We start from the raw sequence: 26,761 nt of genomic DNA, 5'->3' as shown, positions 1-26,761 counted from the left end.
TGAAATAATCAAGATGCTAAAGGAGGAGAGGAAATAAATACAATAACTATCACTGGAGAAAAAGTGCTCGGGAAACTAATGGGGCTAAAGGCCAATAAACTACAGAAAGAGTGGATGAACTGGCATCATCTCAGAGTTAAGACAAGAGACGAGGAACTTTTTCTCTCCAGGAGTAGTGAATCTGTGGAATTCTTTACTCCAGAGTGCTGGAGAGGTTGGCTTATTAAATACATTCAGGCTGAGATAGACTGATTTTTAATCAGTATGGGGCAAAGACAGGTAAGTGGATTATCAGATCAGCCATGATCTCAATGAATGGCAGAACAGACTCAATGGGCTGAATGGCCTACACCTGCTCTGATGTCTTGTGATCTTATACTAATAATCTTCTCAGAATCTTCAGATTCTAAACATCCTAGGGAATTGGAAATGCCCATGTGACACATTTGCTTAAAAAGGGACAGAGACAAAACAAAGGTCACAATAGGCCAGTTAGCTTAACATTTATTATTAGGAAAATGTTAGTGCCTGTTATAAAGGATGTAAAAGCAGAGCATTTAGAAAGACATTATATGATCAAGGAGAATCAGCATGGCTTCATGATTGGAGAATCAAGCCTGACAAATTTATTACAATTCTTTGAGGTGATAAGTAGGATAGATAAAGAGGAAGCCAAGGATGTAATACATTTTGATTTTCAGAAGACATTTGATAAGGTTCTATACGTAAGGTTACTCAATACGATAAGAGCCCAGGGTGTTGGAGATGGCACATTAGGATGGATGGATGATTTGTAAACTAATAGAAGACAGAGTTAGGATAAGAGGGCCTTTTCTCAGATGGCAACCTGTAACAAATGCCACATGGACCAGTGCTGAGCAAGAATTATTTACAATATATATTAATGACTTAAGTGAATGTACAATAGCCAAGTTTATGATGACATAAAAATAAGTGGAAAGGCAAATGATGACTCATACAGTCTGTAGAGGGTTCTAAACAAGTGAGTGGGCAGAACCTTGTTAAATGGAATATAAAGTGGGAAAATGTGAGGTTTTTCACTTGGCAGGAGGAACAAGGGGAGCTGAATATTATTTAACTAGAGAAAGACTGTAGAAAGTTACAGATCAGAGGGAGTTGGAAGTCATTGTTCATTAAGCCACAAAAAGTTAGCATCAAAGTCCAACAGGTAATAGGGAAAGCAAATGGAATGTTGGCTTTTATTTGCAAGAGAATGGAGAATGAAAGTAGGTCTTGCTAAAGCAATACATGAGAATAGTCAGATCTCAATGCCAATATATATTGGCATTGAGGGAGTCCAGTGAAGGATCACTAACCTGATTGCAGGATGGATGGACTGTCTTATGAGGAAATGTTGACTAGGTTGGGCCTGTACTCTTACAAGAATGGGGCAACCTTATTGAAATGTGCATGATACTAAGGGAATTTGACAGGGTACAGGTGGAAAGGTTATTTCCCCTTATGTGAGGGTCTAGGACCAGAGGTCAAAATCTCAGAAAAAGGAGTTGCCCATTTAAGATAAGGATGATTTTTTTTCTCTGAGAAGGTAAGGCCTATAAAGGCTGGGTCATTATATATTCATTAATCAGTAAGGAAATCAAGGTTATGGGGATAATACAGGAAAGTGAAGTTAGGGATTATCACATCAACCTTGATCTCATTGAATGATGGAACTGACTTGATGGACTGTGTGGTCTATTTCTGCTCTCACATAGCTTCTGCCAATGGAATCACTGAGCAGTCTATGGAGTGGCATGTCAGTTATCCATCCAGTGGCACGTGTGGCATCAGTTTAGATGGCAGGCACTCTATTCTGCATGTGCTTCACGTGAATGGTTATGTGCGAAACTCAAAGAAGAGCATCCTGTGGAGTCAGGGCCTTGTCGTATTCCAGTCTGGAGAGTTCGCATTCATCAATCAGGCTCTTGGTCGTACTCAAGTCTGGAGATCCATATTCTTGCAACATGGGGTCCTGCAGGACAAGTCTGGGGAGCAGTTGAGAGAAACATCATTCTAGGCTTGGGCCAATTTTTCTTCCAGCAAGCCAAAGGGAGAGATTGAGAGTGATCGAAGTGACTGGAAGATTGCTCAGTTCCTTTGCATTATCCGGAGAAGTTGTGAGGTGTTTTCAATGAGTGTATAGGAAGCACAGAGCGCAGAAAGGGTTGAAGAGGTCATTAAGTGAACATAATGCTTGTGATACTGAGAGTTGTAGTCTGTGAGCCATGGTGAGATGTGTGTGCAATGACAGAGCTGGAGTGAGTGCTGGTGCTGGTAATGTAGGGAACTGTGACAAGATGATGGCACCTATTCTTGGGGAGTACAGAAGAATATTGACCTGCGCAGCACTGCTTCCACTTCAATTAGGGCAATACTGACCCAAGCTGCAATGTATGTGTGTGCTGCTGTGTCCTGAAACGTCTACATTTAAGGGAATACAAGACAGTCCATGCAACCTGTCTTTATAACTTAATCCTTTTAACCTCAGTATCTTTCTCAGATTATTGACTTGACCCCCTTCAAGGGTAACATATCTTTCCTGGGCTGTGGAGCCTAGATCGGCATGCACAATCCGAGCAGGATTCTAACACTTTATACAAAGCTTTGTGATTCAATAGAGCTTGCTCAAAAAGAGGATTTCAAAAACAGGATGTATTACTAGAATGCTGCCAAAATATGTTTCAAGATTTAAAGGCCATTGCTGAATTTGTACCTGAGTAAAATCAGCTAATTCTTTTTCATTTCTCAATTGTAAGATTACTGCATAATGGATGTGCATTTTAATTAAAGAACAAAGTGATAACAGGGCAATGGAAGATAGTGACAGAAAGAAGTTGTAGAATTCAGGCTGTAACGGAGTGATTACGTCTACTAAATGACTGTTTCAAGACAGACAAAAGGTTTTATTATAACTCTGACCAAAGCAAATCCAGCCTTCGGATAGTAGTGACGTGCTGGAGAGGATCAGCCATTACCTTACAATGTTGTTGTGTGGGTCATGGATGATGCATCCTACACAAAGCTTCAGTGACAGTCATCAAATGATGAGTCATCTCACTTCAGCTACTGGAGACATCTTCCCAAATTACACTGTAAAACGAGCTTCAAAGTGAGGCTGTGATGGGCCATCTCTGGGGTTTGCCCTCATCTCAGAAGAAAATGCAAATTTAATCTCTTAGTCATACATGCCCAGCGTCATTTTAAATCATTTTTATGCTTAAATTTAATGTGACATTTTCCCATTCATTCTCTCCCATGATTTCAGTCATCTTATACCCCACTCCCTTCTCCCACCATTTCACCCTTTGCCTTGAATCCCAACAGTGTGGAAGCAGGCCATTTGGTTCCTCAAGTCCACACCAACCATCCAAAGAGCTTTCCATCCCCCCATCCCCCCATCCTATCCCTGCATTTCCCATGGCTAATCCACCTAGCCTGCACATCCTTGAACACAATGGGGCAATTTACCATGGCCAATCCACATAACCTGCACATCTTTGGACTGTGATTTGGAGGAGCCAGTGTTTGACTAGGGTGGATAAAGTTAAAAATCTCACAACACTAGGTTATAGTCCAGCAGGTTTATTTGGAAGCACTAGCTTTCGAAGCGCTTCAAAAGCTAGTGCTTCCAAATAAACCTGTTGGACACAAACCTGATGTTGCATAATTTTCATCATTGGACTGTGGGAGGAAACTAGAGCACCCAGAGGAAACCCACACAGACATGGAGAGAATGTACAATGTCCTCACAGGCAGGCATCCAAGGGTGGATCATTTCCCTAAGACTGATCCCACCACCCCTGCTTATCCGGCCTTGTCCGTGATAGAATGCTTATCTCTGGCCTCATAAGGTCGTTTGATGTCATCCCACTGCAGGTCATTGTTAGGCATGTTCTTTCTTCATCAGTATCTACCCATCTGGGCTTCTCCTGAGACCACTCTAATCTTTATGACCTCTTTAATTAGGGTTTGTTCCTGTGTCTCTGTAAAAGTGGAAAACCTACTGTTTGTACAGGCTTTCTAGCTTGACCGCATCCCCTCAAAACATCTTATCTATTTGCCCATAATATCTACCATTTCTTTGCTGTCACGTTTCATGCTGACATATAGTTTTAGCTAATACAAAAACAATTATATATTTCCTCCACATAGTTTCCATTCTTGTTGACTCAGCTCTTGGCTAAAACAATTACACACTGATGTGAGTTCATTTACTCCGTATTAGAAATTATAATTGCAGAAATAATATTAATTTACCTATATCCCACAGATGCTAGACAGCAGCCCGGCTGTTCTTCCCCACAGGAAAATATGCAAGTTCTATTCTTCTGCTCAAACTTCTGTTCATCAAAGTCAGAGACGATACTTAGAATTGGAACATTTCAATTGCTTTGTATCAAGGTTGGGTGGAGATGATTAGATGTAAATCCTTCCTACATCCCACTTGATGGGTCTGTGCCTTTAAGAGATGTGGTCTGTCTTGCTTCTCTTGCAGAGGGGTGTTGCAGTGGTGCCGAAATGTCTCCTTCAATCAGGCCGTCGGGAAATAGTGTTGATTCCCCCTGGATGTTTTGTTAGGACAAAAGATTCTTGAGTGGGTGGGGTCAGGCTCATACAGACCCAAAAAGATTTTGGGTTGGCTTTGGCTGGCAGCTGGAGTTGAAAGCTTGAGTTCTCTGCTGCTGGACTGAACTCTTAGACAGAGGCTTCCTCTTAAAAATCAGAAAGGGGCAGATAATACATTATTTTGTTAAGTATTTTATGCCAGTACATTTTGTCATATTTTAACTATGTAGTAACAGTAAATTGTGATTTGCTTAAAGCTTAACGGTGGACTAGTTGAATCATATCTGGAACAGAGACTGAGCCTTGCCTTTATATAGTCATAGTCATAGTCCTGACTTGGGATTATGGGAAGAATTTGAAAGTCAGCTGACAGCCCGTGCTACTATGAGGGGTGGACTGAATTGGGGCAGAGTGGGCCGTCTGGCCCTCACTACTGGATTGGCCACCTGCTCCAGCAGTCCCAGCAACATTAAATGCTTGATACTGGATTCCCAGTCCCAGGCTTAAGGCCCCATTGTTTCTGGGACCCTGGTAAAGCTGGGGGGGACTGGATGGAGAAGGTTTGAATCTCTTAGAAATGCAGCGCTGAACGGATGGGTTTTAAAGTCGAAACCAGGAGAAAGGAAGGAGAATTACTACCTTCTGAGCCCTCAACCCACAACTGGTAATCTCTTTTAAAAACATTCACAAAATAGCGGGCTGCCTCTCCCCATGCCTGTCCACGTCAACCTCATCATGGCATTGGCAGGGTAAAATTGGGGTCAGTTGTGCTTTTAACAGGCTCAGTTGATCATTAATTATTTATTCAGATATGGTGGGTAGGCTGCAAGGTTTTATGGCTATCCACTGCCTGCATTCTAAGGGTCAGCTATAATGTACATGGCACTCACCCAGTAATACGAGCCTGACACACCCTGCCCCATCCATGGTTAGAATTGGCAGGTCAGTACAGTGTTGTATTGTCAGAGGTTCTGCCTGTGGGATGAGACACTACATGGAGATACCCATCAATCTGCCCAGCTGGACAAGAAAGATCCTACGGCAGTGTATACAAGAGCATTGTAAAGTCCCTGATGTACAATACTGGCTAAAATTGATACTTCAGCCAATACAATGAAAATGGATAATCTGATAATTATCACTGTTTATGGGACCTCTTCTTAGAAGTGCCTAAATTGCCTGGTGACACTGACCAATTTGCAATTCCCTCATTACAACATTTTTAAAAATTCATCAATGGGATTTGGCGTCACTGTGCAGACCAGATTTATTGGCCATCTCTAATTGCCTGCTGGGCTGTTAAGAGTCAACCACATTGTTGTGGGTCTAGAGTCATACGTAGACCAGACCTGATAAGGATGGCAGTTTCTTTCCGTAACAGACATTAGCGAGCCGATGGTTTTTTTTGACAATTGACACTGCACTTAAAAGTACATGCTTTGAGATCTCTTGAAGATATAAGTCCATTGGAGAAATGGAATTTATTTTTTAATAAAAATTACTCCTGATACCTGTTTTACTAAAATAGTAATGGAAAAGTTACTGTTAGTTTTAGTTGCTTAACAGAAAACATTTATAAAATTTGTGGTATACTCAAACAATTCTTAAGTCACACAACACCAGGTTATACTCCAACAGGTTTATTTGAAATCACATGCTTTTGTAGCGCTGCCCTTTCATCAGGTGACTTCACCTGATAAAGGGGCAGTGCTCTGAAAGATTCTTATTTGAAATAAACCTGTTTGGACTATAACCTAGTGTTGTGTGACTTCTGATTTTGTTCCCCCTAGTTCAACACTGGAATCTCCACATCACAAAAAATTCTTGTCCTGCCTATCTTTGACCTCTAGGTCTCCCTTGCTGCTTGATGACTTGCCACTTTCACTTCCTGCTAATAACTTTGGAAAGGTTAATAATGATTATTATGTTAAGTGGACTCACTTCCCTTAAAATCTAAACAATGAAAAACCATGTGAATGTGTTAACCATTTATTCACCAATGTTGCCATTATTCGACTGGTATCAGTTTTACAATGGTATGGTTTTAATGTGAATTTGTTCACTCTCGGATGACAACATGTACTTTTTCATGTATGTGCTGTACTCTGGGGCAGGAGGTCCAGAGGGGTGCAGTGGTGTTGTCCCTACCTCAAGGTCAGACGTTCACGTCCCATTTCCAGATTTCAAGGCCAAGGAAGGTGTGTCGTATTACAGCCAAACAGGTTGAGGATCCAACCCGTAAATCCTTCTGATACTCCCACAGTGGCACGGAAGAACATCAGGGATTCCTGATCAGCCAGAACCATGTGGTAGCTACAGCGTAACAGCCTCCTCAAGTTAAAAAGGCTCCACGTGCAGGTTCCTTCCCATAAGCAAGTGTCATCCATCAAACCATAGAACATAGCAGTAGGAGTAGGTCATTCAACCCTTCAAGTCTGCTACGCCATTCAATGTGATCATGTCTGATTATCCACCTCAGTAACTTGTTCCCAGTTTCTCCCAGTTTCTGAGGGGCTAGCACACACCAGTGCATAGCAGGGATGTTGATCAACCTGATTGGCTGTGTTGTGAACACATCTTCCTTGTCCAACTAATCCTGGAGGGAAACTTTAACCTGTATCTTCTTGCTCAGAGGCAGGAACACTAGATGTTACACTGCGTAACCGCCTCTCTATAGTCATGTTCCAGCTACAAACTATCAGCTAGATAGTCCTTGAATCTGTCAGTGTGTATTGTTGACTAGATTGATGTAGGGAAAATATTTTGAATCTGTTGTTGAAATATGTCGTTCACGTGCATTAAATGTGGATTCCCTTAGTGTTAGCTTTGTTCTTCTATTTCAGTTTCCTAAAAAAGTCATCATTGCTCATTCCTGGATCCAAGTCTGAAATCAAGCCTGATTATTTGGAGGGGGTTCCTACAATTGTTTTGCCTGCTCCTCCTGGCTTATATCTAATTGAGGAATTATTTGTTGTGGAACCTGATAGTTCTTGACCCGTTGATATCATTGGAATGTGAATCAGGCGGTTTCTGAACTGAAACCTTCTACCAGATTTCTACCTACCTTCTACCTAGTGGGTGATCCCAGACTGACCTACTTAACACTCAAGTACTATCTCTAAATTGATTATCTGTAAAAGATCATGAAACAAATTTTTAATTTTCAAATTTGACTGTAATTTACTCCTTTTTTGTATGATTTCAAAATGTCTGGTTCTTCAGATAATTAAAGCTATCAGAATTGGTGATAAGATCAGGGGCCCTGCTCTAAATGAGAAGCAGGCATCTACTAATAAGCAGAATCATTTTTTTTCTGCTGGAAGACTGACACATTGAAATGTGCAATCAGTTTCTATACATAGCTATTTCTCTGTCTTGCCAGATTCCAGGATTCCCTCTGACCTCCCAAACTCTCAGCTCTTTGCTTGAAATGTGTGAAATTGACTTGCAGCATTTCCTGACAGCAGGAGTGAGACTCCCCCCCCACCCCTCCAGGACTCCCCCCAACCTCCCCCACCCCCGCCATGAAGGTTGTCAACCTCTTCAATTGGGACTTGCTGGTTTTGCTTCTCCTGAGACTAACAGCTGTGCGCCGATCTTCTTGGCATTTACACTAGTAAACCTGGATCTCTGGTGCAGTTCTCAATGGAACTGGAATAAGGCATACAACCTCTTGTGGTTGTTAAAAAACATCATAGAATCCTAGAATTTTACAGTACAGAGGGGGGCCATTTGACCCATTGTGTTTATATGAGGTCCTGAAAGAGCTACCCAGCTAGTCCCATTCTCCAGCCCTGTAACTTCATCACTTTCAAATACAATCCAGCTCTCTTTTGAAACTTCATATACAATCCATCTCCAACACTTTCCCAGTCAGCGTATTCCAAATCCTAACAACTCTCTGAGCAAATGTTCTGCCATTCAAAAGATCGTAGTTGCTTTTATCGTAACTGCACATTCCTTGATTCCGTCATCCTTAATACTCTTCACAATATCCATCTCAGCCTTGAAGTTTTCAAGATGTGCCGTACAATTCCTTTATGAGATCTTGCAACCTTATTTGACATGTTTCACCCTTACAGCAATGACTAAAATTAAAAATTACCTCATTGGCTTTGATGTACATTTTGAGTCATCCTCGGAGTATGAATGTTGTGACTATAAATGCGAGCTCTCTATTTTCTGCTTCCTATAATGAGAAAAAGCAGACTGGGTTATCATAGATACCAATGAAAGGCTAAAAGGTTTCTTTGTAAACCTCTGCCAGTAAAGATGCTTAGAAGTGGCCAAGATGGTGCCTTATGCTGAAACATTGATTTAGTCTGGTGTTTAACTTTGGTGAAGGGGTTGAAGCTTGTGCGAGAGACGGTATCTTTGGTTATTCATGCTCATCAAGCAGGCTGGAGATGCCATTTTGGTGATGAGCACTTGATCCTCCCACCCTCTTATAACAGTGATCACATGATTGGGATTAAAATAGTCAATGTTAAGTATTTCTTGCACTAGCTAAAGATTTACCACTTCTTACCATTCACCCAGTTCTGGAGGTTTGATGAGGTCTTTTGAAACACATTGGGAGATATTCTGGTATCATTGGTCAAGACTTCACAAAATGTTGATCAACATTTATTTTCAACTAGTTGATATTCTGTTGCACAGGGTACCATATAGGAACACTCAAAGAAAGGATCATTGTCAGCTCGGTTGGAGTCCCACATGGTCTGCATTGGAAATGGGGCGAGGTCATGAAGCCAGGCAAAGGGAGGGATAGGAAGGCCAGTTGTCCCCCTTCCATCCTGTGGGTACAAAACATATCTCCTCCTCAGGTTCTGAACCAGGACCTTCAGTGCCATATCCAAGAATCTGTGCACCCACTCCCTTGGTCCCTGAATGATCCTGAAAAATGCTACTGTCTGCCAGCCAGAACATTCTACACCTTTAGTAGGAGCAGGGTTTAAGGTACTCACTTCTGCAGCTCTTGAAGAGTTGCATCTCATCAACTTGGGGTGCTAAAGTTAGAGGTGTCTGTTTGTCAACCTCCAGACAAGTTCAAGTTATGAAAATCAGCAATGAGGCACAAATTTGCATGCGGAGTCCATACTTACAAACAGACGTGTCTTATTAGTACTGCCATTCTCACCATTTCCACAACGTTACATTCTACTATGTGTTCTCCTCTGCACCTCCACAGCGTCTTCTCTATAACCAGCCTGACACAGTTTGTTGGAAATGCTCCCCTGCTGACCTGGTTCAGAGAACACAAAATGAACTTAAAATTTAGCAACACAGGAATCAATATAGTTCTTTATGGTAAGATAATAACAGAGCAATTTGTTAAATGGAATCACAGAGTCATAGAGATGTACAGCACAGAAACAAACCCTTCGGTCCAACCCGTCCATGCTGACCAGATATTCCAACCCAATCTAGTCCCACCTGCCAGCACCCGGCCCATATCCCTCCAAACCCTTCCTATTCATATGCCTTTTAAATGTTGCAATTGTACTAGCCTCCACTACTTCCTCTGCCAGCTCATTCCATACATGTACCACCCTCTGCGTGAAATAGTTGCCCCTTAGGTCTCTTTGATATCTTTCCCCTCTTATCCTAAACCTATGCCCTCTAGTTCTGGACTCCCCCACCCCAGGGAAAAGATTTTGTCTATTTACCCTATCCATGCCCCTCATGATTTTGGAAACCTCTACAATGTCACCCCTCAGCCGCCGACGCTCCAGGGAAAGCATCCCCAGCCTATTCAGCCTCTCCCTATAGCTCAAATCCTACAAACCTGGCAACATCCTCGTAAATCTTTTCTGAACCCTTTCAAGTTTCACAACATCTTTCCGATAGGAAGGAGATGAGAATTGCAGCAAAATTCCAACAGTGGTCTAACCAATGTCCTGTACAGCCGCAGCATGACCTCCCAACTCCTGTACTCAGTTCTCTGACCAATAAAGGGAAGCATACCAAACGCCTCCTTCACTATCCTATCGACCTGCGACTCCACTTTCAAGGAGCTATGAACCTGCACTCCAAGGTCTCTTTGTTCAGCAACACTCCCTAGCCAACCAAATACAAAACAAATCACAGGTTGATCCCTTGATAGTAGGTTTATTTGCAAGATGCAGCCTTACAAATCTCTGCCTTTTAACTCCAGTCTCAGTGCCCCAGCTGAACCCCTCTGTTTGTGTTCTATCAAACTGTTCCGAGATGTTATCACACACTACTGGAGCAGGTGGGACTTGAACCCAGGTCTGTTGACTCCAAGGTAGGGATGCAGCCATTGTCTCATAGGAACTCAAATTGATGGTAAAAGGAAGTTTAGCAGATATTTCTCATCAACCTGTTCAGAGATGTCATCACCACACCTCTGTAGCAGATTAGAAACGAACCTGGGACTTCTGGCTCAGAGGTAGGGACATCATTAGTGAACAACAAGAGCCCCATTTGTGCTCTCAGTCCTTAATCAATCCACATCTGTCACCTTTGTATCTTTAACACCGCCATCTACTGACTGTTAACTGACTCTGCTAGGATGCTTTGTTTGGTGATGATCTCATTGTAGCCAGTGAAGAAAGAATAGAATGGACTCTGAAGCTGCTTCCCTGCCCAGTTCACATGACAGGTATTGTGGGATTTGCTGGGAAAATAATTCAACTTTACAGATTGAATTAAGCAGTTTTGTCAATTTTATAGTTCTTGTTAAAGGAGCACACTATGTTTAAAGGGACCCACTTATTGCATGCAGTGTGTAAAGTTAAAGACAATTTATGTAGTCCTCCATATTGTCCATTGTCGAAGCTTCTTTTAGAACGTTGGCTGTAAAGCACTTTGGGCATCCTGTGAAGTGAGTTCATTGTTATAATAAAGTGTTTCCAATTTACAAGGTTGTAACAGGAAACAATGTCATTGTAACTTCCCTCATTATAGCAACAACAATCCAAAAGGTACTTAATTGGCTATATATCACATCAGATAAATGTCAGTTCTTTCTTTCCTCATTCATTGAAACAAGGAAACATAGAAATAAAGCATAATCCCTTCTTCATTACTGTATGTACTTAAAACCCCTAGCTGTACTCTGTGAAGACTGACGGTACTAAAACACGTAATTCTTGCTTGGCGCTAAGTAGCGATGAATGGTTTCTCAGTGTTTTGTTACCAGCTCAGCAATAAATTCAAGAGTTTCTGTGAAAAGAGAAGTGTTCAACCAATCTCTGAGAAGACCTGAGCACAGCCTCTCGATTAATGGTTGCTATCAAAATAGAGGAATCAGTTCAATACTTCCTCATTGACAGGTCAGATCTATGATGTACAAAAGTGTGAGAATTGTGGAAATGGAGAAGAATTCTGATCACAAAAGAACACTGGAGTTTGCTTATTGCAGCAGCAATCTGCATCTGTGTAGCAATGTAAGATGTTGATCACTGGCTCGGTGTAATTAGGTCACTGCATTCACTCGGGAATGCAAAAATATATGCAATATTAATAAAAACCATGTTTTGAAAATAACTTGCAGGTTTTAAAATCTGCCACCATCAAGACCAATACACTCATAGACATAGGAGAACAGCATCAGTCGAAATGTTTCACAAGCAGGCCTGCTGGATAGACTCTTGGAGGGTGGTGACAATCTGTTAACTAAAGCAGTTTGTTTTTGACAGTGTGCTTCAGTTTTGTATTTCCTTCACAGTGTATTATCTCTGTTTTTTATTCACTTGTGGGATGTAGGTATCACTGCCTGTGCCAATATTTATTGCCTGCCCCTAGTTGTCCTCGAGAAGTGGTGATGAGCTGCCTTCTTGAACCGCTGTGGGCTCCGCTCACCTGCTGTGAGTTAACCCACAATACCCTTAGGGGGCAAATTTCAGGATTTTGACTCCATGACAGTGAAGGAACAGCAACATATTTCTAAATCAGGATGGTGAGTGGCTTGGAGAGGAACTATTCCTAGCCTCTGATCTGCTCTTGAAGTCAGTGTGTTTATGTAGTGAGTCCAGTTGAGTTCCTGGTTAATGATAACCCCATAATGTTAATAGTGGCAGATTCAGTGCTGGTAACACCATTGAATGTCAATTGATGGTGGTTAGATTGTCTTTGTTTGGTGATGCTCATAGCCTGGCATTTGTGTGGCACGAATGTTACTTGCCACTTGTCAGCCTAAGTCTGGATATTGTCCAGATCTTGTTGCATTTGAACATGGATTGCTTCAGTATCTGAGGAGTCAGGAATGGTGCTGAATGCTGTGCAATCATTGGCGAACATCCCCACTTCAGACCTTATGATGGAGAGAAGTTCATTGATGAAGCAGCTGACGATGGATGGGCCTAGGACACTACTGTGAGTGGGCCTCTGCAGAGGTGTCCTATAGCTGAGATAACTGACCTTCAACAACCATGACCATCTTCCTATGTGCCAGGTATGTGTCCTGGTTTCCTCCCTGATACCCATTGATTCCAGTTTTGCTAGGGCTCCTTGATGTAAAGGGCTGTCACTCTTACCTCCCCTCTGGAATTCAGCTCTTTAGTCCATGTTTGAACCAAGGCTGTAATGAGGTCAGGAGCTGAGTGGCCCTGGCAGAACCCAAACTGGGCGTCACTGAGCAGGTTGTTGCTGAGCAGGTGCTGCTTGATAGTACTGTTGATGATCCCTTCCATCACTTTACTGATGATTGAGAGTAGACTGATTGGGTGGCAATTGGCCAGGTTGGATTTGTCCTGCTTTTTATATACAGAACATGCCTGAGGTAGATACCAATGTTGTAACTGTACTGGAACAGCTTGGCTAGGAGAGTGGCAAGTTATGGAGCACAAGTCTTCAGTACTATTGCCGGAATGTTAACAGGACCTGTAGACTTTGCAGTATCCAGTGCCTCTAACTGTTCCTTGATCTCACATGGAGCGAATCGAATTGGCTGAAGACCGGCATCTGTGATGCTGGGGACCACTGGAGGAGGCCGAGGTGGATCATCCACTTGGCACTTCTGGCTGAAGATTACTGCGAAAGTTTTCTTTTACATTGATGTGCTGAACTCTTCCATCATTGACGATGAGGATATTTGTGGACTATCTTCCTCCAGTGAGTTGTTTAATTATCCACCACCATTCACCACTGGATGTGGCAGGATTGAGAGTTTAGATCTGGTCCGTTGGTTGTGGGATCACTTAGTTCTGTCTATCTGTTGCTGCTTATGCTGTTTGGCAGACATGTAGTCCTGTTTGGTTGCTTCAGCAGATTGACACCTCTCCTTCAAGTATGTATGGTGCTACTCCTGTCATGTCCTCCTGCACTCTCTATTGAACCAGGGTTGATTCTCTCGCTTGATGGTAACGGTTGAGTGGTGGATACACTGGGCCATGAGATGACAAATGTTTGCTGGAGTACAGTTCTGCTACTGTTGATGACACAAGGCATCTCATGGCATCTGGGGTGTGCTGGCTCGATGGATACAAAACTGGCTTCATCATAAAAGACAGAGAGTACCAGTGAAAGGATGCTTTTCAGAATGCATGATCAGTAACCAGTGGTGTTCCACAGGAAGCAGTGCTGGGACCTTTGTTGTTTGTAATATATAAATGATCTAGAGGAAAATGAAAGTGGTCTGATTAGTAAGCTTATGGATGACACCAAGATTGGCAGAGTTGAAGATAGTGAGGAGAAGACAGCAGGATGTAGATAGTTTGTAAATTTGGGCAGAGAAATGACAGATAGAGTTTAACCTGGATGCATGTGAGGTTATGCATTTTGGAAGATCAAATTCAGGTGCGAATTATACAATAAATGGCAGAACCCTTAGGAGCATTGACATACAGAAGGATCTGGGCATACAGGTCCACAAATCCCATCTTGGCCACAGGTCAAGAAGGCATATAGTACGCTTGCCTTCATTGGCTGAAGCATCAAATGTAAAAGTTGGCAAGTTATGTTGCAGCTGCATGAAACTTTAGTTAGGCCGCGTTTGGAATATTGTATGCATTTCAGGTCACCACACTACCAGAAGCTCATGGATGATTTGGAGAGGGTGAAGAGAAAGTTTACCAGGATGTTGACTGGTCTAGAAGTTTTTATTTACAAGGAGAGGTTGGCTAAACATGGATTTTTTTCACTGGGAAGACAGAGGCTGAGGGGCAACCTGATAGAGGTCTACAGAATTACGAGAGGCATAGATAGGGTGGACAGTAAGAGATTTTTTCCCAGGATGGAAAGATTAACTACAGGAGGATACAGGTTTAAGGTGAAGACAGAGGCTGAGGGGCAACCTGATAGAGGTCTACAGAATTACGAGAGGCATAGATAGGGTGGACAGTAAGAGATTTTTTTCCCAGGATGGAAAGATTAACTACAGGAGGACACAGGTTTAAGGTGAGAGGGAGCAAGTTTAGGGGAGAAGTGCATGGAAAGTTTTTCATACAGAGGATGGTGAGCACCTGGAATGCACTGCTGGTGGCTGTGGTGGTAGCAGGTACATTAGTAAGATTTAAAGTGTATCTTGTTAGACACATGATTAGGAGGAGAACAGAGGGATAGAAACCTCATATGGGCAGTACGTAGCAGATAGGTGCAAGCAGTTTGGGTTGAAGGGCCTGTTCCTGTGCTATATTGTATTGTATTATTGTATAAATCTCTAGATATTGGTTTTTGTACTCTGTCACTTATGTCGCTGTCACCTGTCACTTTTGGTCACAGTGTTTCACAGCCAATCTCCTGTAATCTCTCCTTTGACATCAATAGCGCTCTATTCCTTTTAATTATTTGTTTCAACCAGTCTATTAAGATGAAGGCTGATATTTCCTTGTGGCACCAACATATAAAAACTGCATATTCCATCCCTCATTAGCAGCCATGCAATGCTGTCTGTGTTCATAGGAGATCAATTATAATCTAGCAACAGACAGCTACCAATTAAACAAGAGCAAGTTTTCAGTAATCCTGTATCGTAAGGAAACTTTGAGAGCAATTGGACTGTTGTCCTTCTCAAGGTCTGCTCTGCTTTCACAACACTTCACTGAGTGGTCTCTCAAGACTAACGGTGCCATCACTTGGAAGAATCCAAAGAAAAGGGGAGGGAGAGAAGGTAACAAATGTTGCACTATATCTTAACGGCAATGTGGTTAATTCTTCCTTGTTCAATTAAAAACATATAAAAAATAGTAAACCAGAGAGTGACCACATATCCCTACCCATCACAGCTACTTTAACTCAACTCTGTATTATATGGTTCTAAAATAATGAACATCAATTCTTCACATCATTATCATTGTTTCAATGGAGAAAGACTGTAGAATGCTGCCATACAGAGAAATCTGGTGTCCTTGTTCAGTACATGTTTGCATATAGACACAGCAAGTAATTATTGTCATTTAATGCATGGGTACAGTCTGGCTCTAGCTGCATAGGGTATTGTTGAGTGCATGCCTGGAGGACCACCTGCAGCTTTAGTCTCCTTGCATTGGCAAGGGATATACTTGCATTGGCAGCAGTACAGAGCAGCGTCACTGTGCTGATTCCAGGGATGAAGAGGGAGTCTTATTGCTGCAGATTGAACCTGACTCCTGGCTATTTAGTAAAATGAGAAATTATCTCACTGAAACATGTAGGTTTTTGAATTAGCTTAACAGGGTCAATGCTGGCAGGATATTTCCACTTGCCGGGGAATTTAATAGTAAAGAGCTGATTTATAAATAAAGCAGTTCCCATTTAACATGGGGATGAGGAAGAATTTCTTCCCTGAGGATTGTTACTCACTGTTATTCCTTGTTTGTCAGATGTGGGTATCACCGGCTAGACTAGCATTTAATTCCCATCCCATATTGCCCTTGAGAAAGTGATGACCAGCTGCCATCTTGAGCTAGAACAGTCCATAAGATGATAGGTCCACCCAGAGCACTGTTATGGAGAATGTTCCTGTATCTTAACCCAGAGTCACTGAAGGAACGGGTATATAGTTGCAAGTCAAGATGGCGTGTGGCCTGGAGGGAACTTGCAGGTAGTTATTCTCCCACAAATTTAGTGCCCTTGACTTTTTAGATTGTAGAGATTACAGGTTTGAAAGGTGGCTTCGAAGGAAGCTTGGTGAATTACTATGATGCATCTTGTAGATGGTGCACACTGATGCTACTGTTTGCAGTGATGGAGGAATGAATGTTTAAGATGGTGAATGGGTTGCCCATCAAGCAGACAGCTTGATCCTGGATGGTATTGAACTTGTTCAGTCTTGTTGGAGCTGTACTATATGCACAAGATAGTCCCACGTTGCTAGGCACATGCAAGTGTTGTAGCTGTATTGGAACAGCTCTTGGCAGCAGGGGGTGGCTAGTTCTGAAGTGTGGATCTTCAGTACTACTACCCGAATGTTGTCAGATCTTAGACCTTTGCAGTACCCAATGCCTTCAGCCATTTCTTGATATCACATGGAGGGCATCAAATTGTTTGAAGACTAGCTCCAGGGATGCTTGGGAACTCTGAAGGAGGCTGAGATGAATCATCCATTTGAGACTTTTGGCTGGAAATTGTGCGAATGCTTCAGCCCTATCTTTTGCACGGATGTGTCCCAGCAACATTGAGCATAAGGATATTTGTGGACCCTCCTCCACTTGCTAATTGTTTAATTGTTCATCATTAAATCTGCTTCCTTCCTTTTATCTCAGATAAAAGACCCTTTATCTGAGGGACTCCTGCTTAGTAGCTTCACCAGGTTGACACCTCAATGTCAATTTCTGTTGGCACCTGGAAGGTTTGGTGCTGTATCTGGTTTGCCTCCTGAACTCTGAATCAGATTGATCCCCTGGTTTTAATGGCAGAGTGACGGAGATGCCAGGGAATGAGTTTACAAATTATCTAGAGGTACTTTCTGCTGATAATGGCCTACAGCGTCTTATGGATGTCCAGTCTTGAGTTGCTAGATCTGTTTGAAATCGATCCCATTTAGTGATACTGATGGAGGTTTGCACATAGACCATTGGAGGCTGGGCCATTGAATATATTCAAGGCTGAGTTACACAGATTCTTGATCGAGAGTTGAAGGGTCAGGTAAAAATGTGGAGTTAAGGTCACAATCAGATGGTCAGAATCTTCTCGAACAGCAGAGAAGCTGATGAGCTGAATGATATTTGTTTGCTTTATTTCTTATGATCTTATGAAATATCTGTAGATGAATCACACATGTGGCAAGCGATTTGGACAACTTTATTAATAGCATATTTAAATAGAAAACTCACCATGTGCTATGTCAGCAGCATTGTCAAAACAAGAGCTCACTTTTGCCTAGTTGATTTTAACCTTACTGCGAATCCTCTTGCAAAGATGCCTACCTTGAAGAAGTTCTCCTCCTCTCTCCACAAGAATCTCAGTGAGTCTCTCTCTCTCACTGCAACCCCCAGGTCATCTCCTCTGCCCTGAAGCTCTTCAACCATGTACTGAAACAGACACCTATTGTACTCTTTGCTACCTTATCCCCAGCCCCACCCCCATTTATCTCTGCACCCTGGAGGCTCCCTGCCTCTATTCCCGATGAAGGGCTTTTGCCCGAAACGTTGATTTTTCTGCTCCTCGTATGTTGCCAGACCTGCTGTGCTTTTCCAGTACCACTCTGATCTAAATTCTGGGTTCCAGCATCTGCAGTCCTCACTTTTGCCTAAAACAAGAGTTCATACAGTCATATGGGGTATTAAGACAGGACGTCAAAGAAGTGAACTAAAACCAAGAACTGCAGATGCTGGAAATCTGAAACAATGACAGTACTGTGGGAAGAACATAGATTCAACATTTTGAGTCCATAGACCCTTTCTCAGTTCTGACTCAAAACATTAACTCTGCTTTCTCCTCACAGATGCTGCCAGACCTACTGAGTTTCTCCAGCAATTTCTGTTTCTGGTCCAAAAGGTAGGTTTTAAGAGACATCATAATAGAGAAGAACAGCAGTGAAATAACTCCACAGAGGACGGTATCCTGCCACCAAGTCACTCTTTAGTTACATATGAACAGTCCTTGACTTTAGTACTGCTTCATTCAGAGTCAGCTCTCAGAGTCTCAGTATCCCTGACATTCCCCTTTTTTCTGCTTTTTATTATTACCCCCACACTACCGCCTAACTGCGGTAGTGCTTATTTTTCCCCCCAGCACCCATGTGTGTGTGTGCAGGTGAGAGACACAGTGAGAGACACAAGGTGCACGAATCTTTATTCAGTTTCCACCACCAGGAAGATAGGAAAACACCCGAGTGGCCAGTGACCAACAGTGCCCTTCACATCAACGGGCAATGCTGTGTGCTCAAACAGTGAAGGGAGCGCAGGGGTTAAATCAAAATAGAATTGGACAGGGAAATAATGCACTCCACTCCCTGCGGTACCCACCTCTCCCTGAACAACTCCAGGATGTTGGTAGACACCACATACTCCTTCTCCAGAGACACTCGGGCTCTAACATAACTGCGGAAGAGGGGCAGGCAGTTGGCCCTAAATGACCCCCTCCACGGCCCGCTGCCTGGACCTGTTTATGGCCAGTTTGGCCAGGCCCAGGAGCAGACCCACGAGGAGGTCTTCAGACCTGACGCTCCCCTTTTTATATGTCAGCCAGGGCTCCTTGGTTGGACCTGATTAACAGCCCCAATCAGGGATCCTCATTACAATCACAACAGGTGGAGAGACAAAACTTACCAGGGGAATTCCAGAGTGTAATGATTGTAACAAGGTCAGTCAGGTGGACCTCATAGAATATGAGTTCCCTGATTGGGACTATTAATCTGGTCCTATCAGAGAGCCTTGGCTGACAGACAAAAACAGGCGTGTCAGAGGTTCTAGTCATTCTGAGAGCTGGCTCTGATGAAGCTGGACCAGTGTTAAGTACTATACACATGTAAATAAAGGATGACTTGATGGTGGGATAACAGCCTCTGTGGAGTTATTTCACAGAGCTTAGGCAGCTGAAAGTCTGGCTGCTCTTGATGTAGACTGAAATCTGCAATGCACAAGAGGCTGAAATTGAAAGAGCACAATACTTTGGAGGGTTGTTGGGTTGGAAAAAAGTACAGAAGTAAGAAAGGATAAGGGATTTCAAAGCAATTTTGAAATTGAGACATTACCAGACTGGAAGCCAGTGATGTTCAGCAAGCATAGGGAAGATGGATCAATGGGACAAACGGCTATGCTTTACTTCAGAGTCCTTTGATGATAGTTTAGTTTTGAGTAGAATTTTCTTTTTCCATAAAGTCTTGTCGACAGATGGTGAGTGACAGATAATCAGCGAAACAGAGCATTGAAGTTAGGAGTCAATAGAGGGTTAGGATTATGTGTAAGAGGATTAACTGAAAAAAGTCATATTCTCTGCTAAGAATTGCATGACACTTTCAGACAACTCACTGAGGTAAGATAAATTGGTTGACACTGATCATGCTCAGGAGTTGGAGTACCGAGAGGTCAATTACAGTAGTGTAAAACTCAAGGTGTTTACAGCAATTCTTCTGTAGAATCAGACTTTACCTTGTTCATTCATGGGGTTTGAGCATCACTAGCTAGGCCAAAATTTCTGGCTCAACTCGAATTGTTTTTGATGAAGGTGGTGATGAGCTGCCTTCTTGATCTGCTGCAGTCCTGATACATCTAACAATACTGTGAGGAAGGGAGTTTGAGGATTTTGATCCAGTTACTATGAAGTAAGATGGTTCCAAGTGAGGCCAGTGAGTGTCTTTGAGGGGACCCTGCAGGAGGTGACATTACCATATCTCTGCTGCCTTTGTCCTTTTAGATGGTCATGGGTATGGAAGGTATTGTTGATGTCTTGGAAAATTGCTGCAGTGCATTTTGTATATGATACATGCTGCTGTTACAGCGTGCCGGTGAGGGCAAGATTGGGTCGTATTTTAACTTGTGTTACTTTTCTCACCACCTGCCATTGATCATTCTGGGAGACATGTCCTTCAGAATTCGGCTCGTTTAGACCATTGCTGTGCTACTGAGACATTTTGGTGCCGGACATTGAAGCCCCAGGTTACAGTCTATGCTCTTGCACTCAGTGCTTCTTCCAAATAGTGTTCGACATGGAAAAGGTGTGTCAAGGGTGGAGGATGAAATGAAGCAGTAACCGAAGGAAAGTCTGGAGAGTAACTACCAGCAGTTGCTGTCTGTCTTGTGCAATACTTCTGAATTCTAGTCAAATGGAGATGTTCGCCCATGCTTTCTCTACACCATAGAAGATAATCTAATTTATACGTCAACAAACCCAGCTTGTTCATAACTAACTTGATTTTAAAATCTGCAGTGAGTGGATGCTTTGTGCAAGTATAGAAATATAAAAGTTCTAAGGTGGGACTTCTAAGAAGAATTGACCCTTTGTTGGTTAAGCGCACACTCATATGATATAAATGTTATTTTCCCTGTACATTGATATTTGAATTATCTTGATGACTGCAAAAGATTCGACAAAATGGTGTGTTTACTTTGAAAGGTCAACAACTTTTAAAAAGGAAATTGAATTTGAAAATGGAAAGCCACTGTTTACATGACTTCCTTTCTGACTGTCTGTTTATCTTTTCCTACCTTATAGGTGTTGGCAATTAGAATTTCTCTTTCACAGGTATAAGCAATTAACAGGGAGCTTTTCTAACTGTGAACAAAATACAGATGAGTTCATTAGTTGGTTTCGCTGCAAGTACTCAAGACTGTCCAGTAATTATTCAGTGTGGTGGGGGTAATTTAACATCCCATGACAGGTAGAAGAGAAGTGGAGTGAGGATAAGACATTTAAAAAAATGTGACTCTCCCTCCTTGCCTCCAATGTTGCTTTTAATGGATGAGAATTGGGATGAGATTGGATGCAGTCATTAATTAACTCCCTCCTTTAGGCAGCTTTTCAGATTTAACAGCTGTGGGACTGGGTTTCTCGGTGCTGGATACCGTGAAAGGGAAGGCCTGGATCCTGCATTAATGCTACCCCACACCCGTTCCCCCACCCTGGCTCAGCTTCAATCCAATTTATCGAGTATATACTTTTCAGAGTTCATAATGTTTGATATGAAGGGAAAAATGACCATATCATGGCTACAGAATCATTGGTTTGTAAAGTAATTTTTGTTGGAAATTGGAATTATAATGAAAGATTCATCACAAAAGATGATGGAAGGAATGACATCCAGAACTACAGTGTTGTAGACGTGAAGCCAATGCGTATTGATATTCATAACTGAGATGTGTAAAGTTGGTAAAATTGCTGATTTTTGAAGAAAAGCATAAAAGAGCAACCAATCCTAATAGACTGTGGTTTAATCTAATTGTATGCAAATAGATCAGGACATGATGTGAATATTACATGTTCAATTATCCTTAAAAAAAAAGTTGACAAAGATTAAATGCTGATCCGATAGCAGCTCTGGGATTAAGATCAAATGAATCACCTTAACCCTTCAGCATGTGTTGTTGCTGTGGTAACTAACCTAAAGTATTGCCTATCCGTGCAAAGCACACAATAGCTTGTGTCATACTATGTAATCTAACAAATGTGTTGTCTTTCAGGGAAAATCTAGGGTCACTGAGGCTGCAACTGCGGTTACGAGATGAGAGTGTTCTCCCTTCCAGTTACTACCAGCCCCTCATGGAACTGCTCCTGCAGTCAGTCAAAGCAACCAACAATGTGAGTAAAGTAATCAGAATTTTTTACAATTACCTTCATTGTCACATGTACTCACCTGAGTACAGTCAAAAGTTTACAAGTCGCCACTTATGGCATCATCTTAGGTACCAAGATACAGATTCTTAGTTACATATTCTTAGGGAATGAAACGAGAAAAATAAATAAATAGAATAAATAAATATTTGTTTTCTATTATAAAAATAAGGATTCCCTTCTTGTGAAATAACTTGTCCCCTTCTTTATTGAACTGTATACAATGCAGTCAGGTGTTGATCCAAATTCCATCCAGTTATTTGTTGGCGCTGTCCATCTACTACTGCCATAGGTGTCTAGGGAAATATGGGAAACTATCAAATTGAAAGAGAAGGCATACAAGGTGGCCAAAATCAGTGGGATACTAGAAGATTGGGAAAGCTTTAAAGGTCAACAGAAAGCCACAAAAAGAGTTATAAAGAAAAGTAAGATAGATTATGAGAAAAAAAAATCTAGCACAGAACATAAAGACAGATAGCAAAAGTTTCATAAATATTAGATTAGATTACTTACAGTGTGGAAACAGGCCCTTCGGCCCAACAAGTCCACACCGCCCCGCCAAAGCGCAACCCACCCATACCCCTACATTTACCCCTTACCTAAGTTCGTCGCCTGAGTCGGGAATTGAACCCGGGTCTCTGGCGCTGTGAGGCAGCAGTGCTAACCACTGTGCCACCGTGCCACCCACTAAGTTACATAAAACAAAAAAGAGTGGCTAAAGTAAACAATGGTCCTTGAGAGGATGAAAAGGGGCATTTAGTTATGGGAAATTATGAAATGGCCAAGGCATTGAATAGGCATTTTGTGTCAGTCTTCACAGTAGAGGACACTAATACATGCCAGTAATTGACAAAGAGGCAAAGGTAGGTGAGGACCTGGAAACAATCATTATTACGAAAGAGGTAGTGTTGGGCAAGCTAATAGAGCTAAGGGTAGGCAAGTCTCCTGGCCCTGATGGAACGCATCCCCGGGTACTAAAAGAGATGGCGGGAGAAATAGCAAATGCACTCGTGGTAGTTTTCCAAAATTCACTGGACTCTGGCGCAGTTCCAGCAGATTGGAAAACAGCAAATATGACGCCATTGTTTAAAAAAGAAGGTCAACAAAAGATGGGAAATTATAGACCAGTTAGCTTAACTTCTGTAGTGGGCAAAATGCTTGAGTCTATTATCAAGGAAGAAATAGCAAGGCAACTAGATAGAAATTGTCCCGTTGGGCAGACACAGCATGGATTCATGAAGTACTGATCATGCTAAACTAATCTTTTGGAATTCTATGAAGACATTATAAATATGGTGGACAATGGGGACCCAGTAAATGTGGTGTATGTAGATTTCCAAAAGGCATTCGACAAGGTGATGCACAAAAGGTTTCTACGTAAGATAAAGATGCAAGGCATTACAGGGAATGTGTTAGCATGGATAGACGATTGGTTAACCAACAGGAAGCAAAGAGTAGCAATAAATGTGTGCTATTCTGGTTGGCAATCAGTAGCTAGTGGTATGTCTCAGGGATCACTGTTGGGACCGCAATTATTCATAATTTACATAGATGATTTGGAGTTGGGGACCACATGTAGTACGTCAAAGTTTGCGGATGTCACTAAGATGAGTGGTAGAGCAAAGTGTGCAGACGATTGTGAAACTTTACAAAGGGACATAGGTAGTTTAAGTGAGTGGGCAAAGGTCAGGCAGCTGGAGAACAATGTTAATAAATATGAAGTCATCCATTTTGGTAGGAATAACAGTAAAAAGGACTATTATTTGAATGGTAAGAATTTGCAGCACGCTGCTGTGCAGAAGGATCTGGGTCCATGAATCACAGAAGGTTGGTCTATAGGTGCAACAGGTAATTAAGGAGGCAAATGGAATGTTGTCCTTTATTGCGAAAGGGATTTAGTTTAAAAGCGGAGAGGTTATTTTGCAGCTGTATATGGTGCTGGTGAGGCCACACCTGGAGTACTGCGGGCATTTGTAATCTCCTTACTTGAGAAAGTTGAAAATCACACAATGCCGGTTATAGTCCAACAGGTTTATTTGGATGTACTAGCTTTCAGACCACTGCTCCTTCCTTAGGTGACCTTACCGATAGCTAGTACTTTAAAATAAACCTGTTGGACGATAACCTGGTGTGAAATTTTTAACTTTGTCCACCCCAGCCCAACATCGGCACCACCACATCATACTTGAGAAAGCATTTACTGGCAGTAGAGGGGGTGCAGAGGAGGTTCACTAGGTTGATTCCAGACTTGGGGTTGGCTTATGAGGAGAGACTGAGTGGACTGGGATTATATTCATAGGAATTTAGAAGAGTAAGGAAAGATTTTACAGAAACACATAAAATTATGAAGGGAATAGATAAGATAGAAGTAGAGAGGATGTTTCCACTGGCAGGTGAAATTAGGGCATAGCCTCAAGATTATGGTGAGCAGATTAGGACTGAACTGAGAAGGAACTTCTTCACCCAAAAGGTTGCCATTATATGGAATTCCCTGCCCAGTGAAGTAGTTGAGGCTCCCTCAGTAAATGTTTCTAAAGCTAAGATTGACAATTTTTGAACAGTAAAGGAATTAAGGCTTATGCTGAGAGGGCAGGTAAGTGGGGCTGAGGCCATGAAAAGATCAGCCATGATCGTATTGAATTGCAGAGCAGGCTCGAGGGCCTACTCCTGCTCCTCGTCCTTATGTTCTTATGTAACCCAGTTTGGACTGACCCTTTCTGTCCAGGTTCACCTTCAGACTTCCTGAAAAGCCACAGACTTGGTAACCCACTGTGAAGGATTTTTTTTAATTTCAAAAAATGTACGTTTTTCATAAAAAATACCTCTCGATTCATAATCACTGAAGCAGTTTGGTTCTCTACAGTAGCATATGAAGATACAAACAAACACTGGAGTTTGATCCTATCCAGCAAACAAACCCAAGGCATTTCTTACTTGTACAAGATTATATTTGCATATATTTGAAGCATTGGAAGGGCCCAAAAACTGAACAGACCCCCATTTAACTTCAGCAGAAAGATGGCCGCCTTTCCCCACCGTGCCTCGGCGGTGGCTGCCCCAAGCTTTACTCCCTCAGCACATAGTCCTGGACCTTGGAATACGGCATATGCCAATGTCCTACATTTCATGAGTAATTTTAGAAACACTATCCCACTTGAAACCACAAACTCGTTTCTATTTGCAGTGACTGTTTGAATTAACCACTCATTTTCTGTCTTATAGTACAAGGAATTGTGGCTTTTCACAATGGAGGCATTTGAATGTAATTTGAAAACATACACACTGGATAAAACTGCAGTATCTTCACAATACTCCGCCGCAGCTGAAAATGTGACTAATTGTGCATGTCGCCACAAAGCACACATCACACTGTCTAAAAATAGTCCAGCTGCCCATTACCTCCCTGCAGGGATATTGGGATTGGCTTACAGTCTCTGAGTGACTCAGTGAGGACTGGGAAAATCTACAACCTGGAAGAGTACTGTCTTCATTATCCCAGCATGATAACCTTCAGGTCAGAGAGGCTGAAATTTCTGTTCCAGCAAGGAAATTGTCAGCTCTCTGTCTCCACAGCAGAGTATAGGAGGAGAATGGGCAAATCCTGACGAAATTCAGTGCCCAACACTCTGCATTGTCACTCCTTATGATCCCAGATACAAAGTGTGTCTGTGGAGTGGATCACACACTAATTCTAAGAACCTGATGAGCACAGAATGACGTGAGACCATTTGGTCTATCAGACCCTCCTGCTTTCAAAAATCTTACTTAACTTGTCCCTTTCTCTGGGTGGAATTTGCAACTCTTGTTCTGACCATTTGAAGTAGCCTCCTTAGGATCTCACTTATCGTGCATTTCCATGTTTTTGAACAAACCTCAGACTAAAAATTAGAATTGGTTTGAGTTGAGCCTATTTTCAGATTTTCAGGTGCTGATTTTCAGACTAGATTTAGCACTTTGGTGAATTGAGTGATCCTAAATAGGAAAGTACAATAACTCCACGAAGTCTGCTGTCCCGTCACCAAGTCACCCTTTATTTACACGCGGAGAGTACATGACAGTGATCCAGCTACCTGGATCCAGTGATCCAGCTGAGTACAGGATTAAGGATAGGATTCTTGGCAGTGTGGAGGAACAGAGGGATCTTGGGGTGCAGCTACATAGATCCCTTAAAATGGCCACCGAAGTGGACAGGGTTGTTAAGAAAGCATATGGTGTTTTGGCTTTCATTAACAGGGTTTTGAGTTTAAGAGTCGTGAGATCTTGTTGCAGCTCTATAAAACTTTGGTTAGACCACACTTGGAATACTGCGTCCAGTTCTGGTCGCCCTATTATAAGAAAGATGTGGATGCTTTTGAGCGGGTTCAGAGGAGGTTTACCAGAATGCTGCCTGGACTGGAGGGCTTATCTTATGAGGAGAGGTTGACTGACCTCGGACTTTTTTCATTGGAGAAAAGGAGGAGAAGAGGGGACCTAATTGAGGTATACAAGATAATGAGAGGCATAGACAGAGTCGATAGCC

General features: G+C 42.2%; 1 protein-coding gene across 1 annotated transcript in view; it reads left to right on the top strand.

Moving 5' to 3' along the window:
- Nucleotides 1-26,761, top strand: part of rasa4 (RAS p21 protein activator 4) — a 253,310-nt gene that overhangs the window by 186,696 nt on the left and 39,853 nt on the right. Inside the window, exons 9-10 of the mRNA XM_043718928.1 lie at nucleotides 21,485-21,561; nucleotides 22,092-22,209. Coding sequence (XP_043574863.1) covers nucleotides 21,485-21,561; nucleotides 22,092-22,209 — 195 coding nt within the window. The remainder of the gene's footprint in view (nucleotides 1-21,484; nucleotides 21,562-22,091; nucleotides 22,210-26,761) is intronic.

This window comes from Chiloscyllium plagiosum, chromosome 28 (genome assembly GCF_004010195.1).
Source record: "Chiloscyllium plagiosum isolate BGI_BamShark_2017 chromosome 28, ASM401019v2, whole genome shotgun sequence".
Lineage (NCBI taxonomy): Eukaryota > Metazoa > Chordata > Chondrichthyes > Orectolobiformes > Hemiscylliidae > Chiloscyllium > Chiloscyllium plagiosum.
The sequence above is the reverse complement of the archived record's forward strand: the minus strand, read 5'-3'. Positions and strand labels throughout refer to the sequence as shown.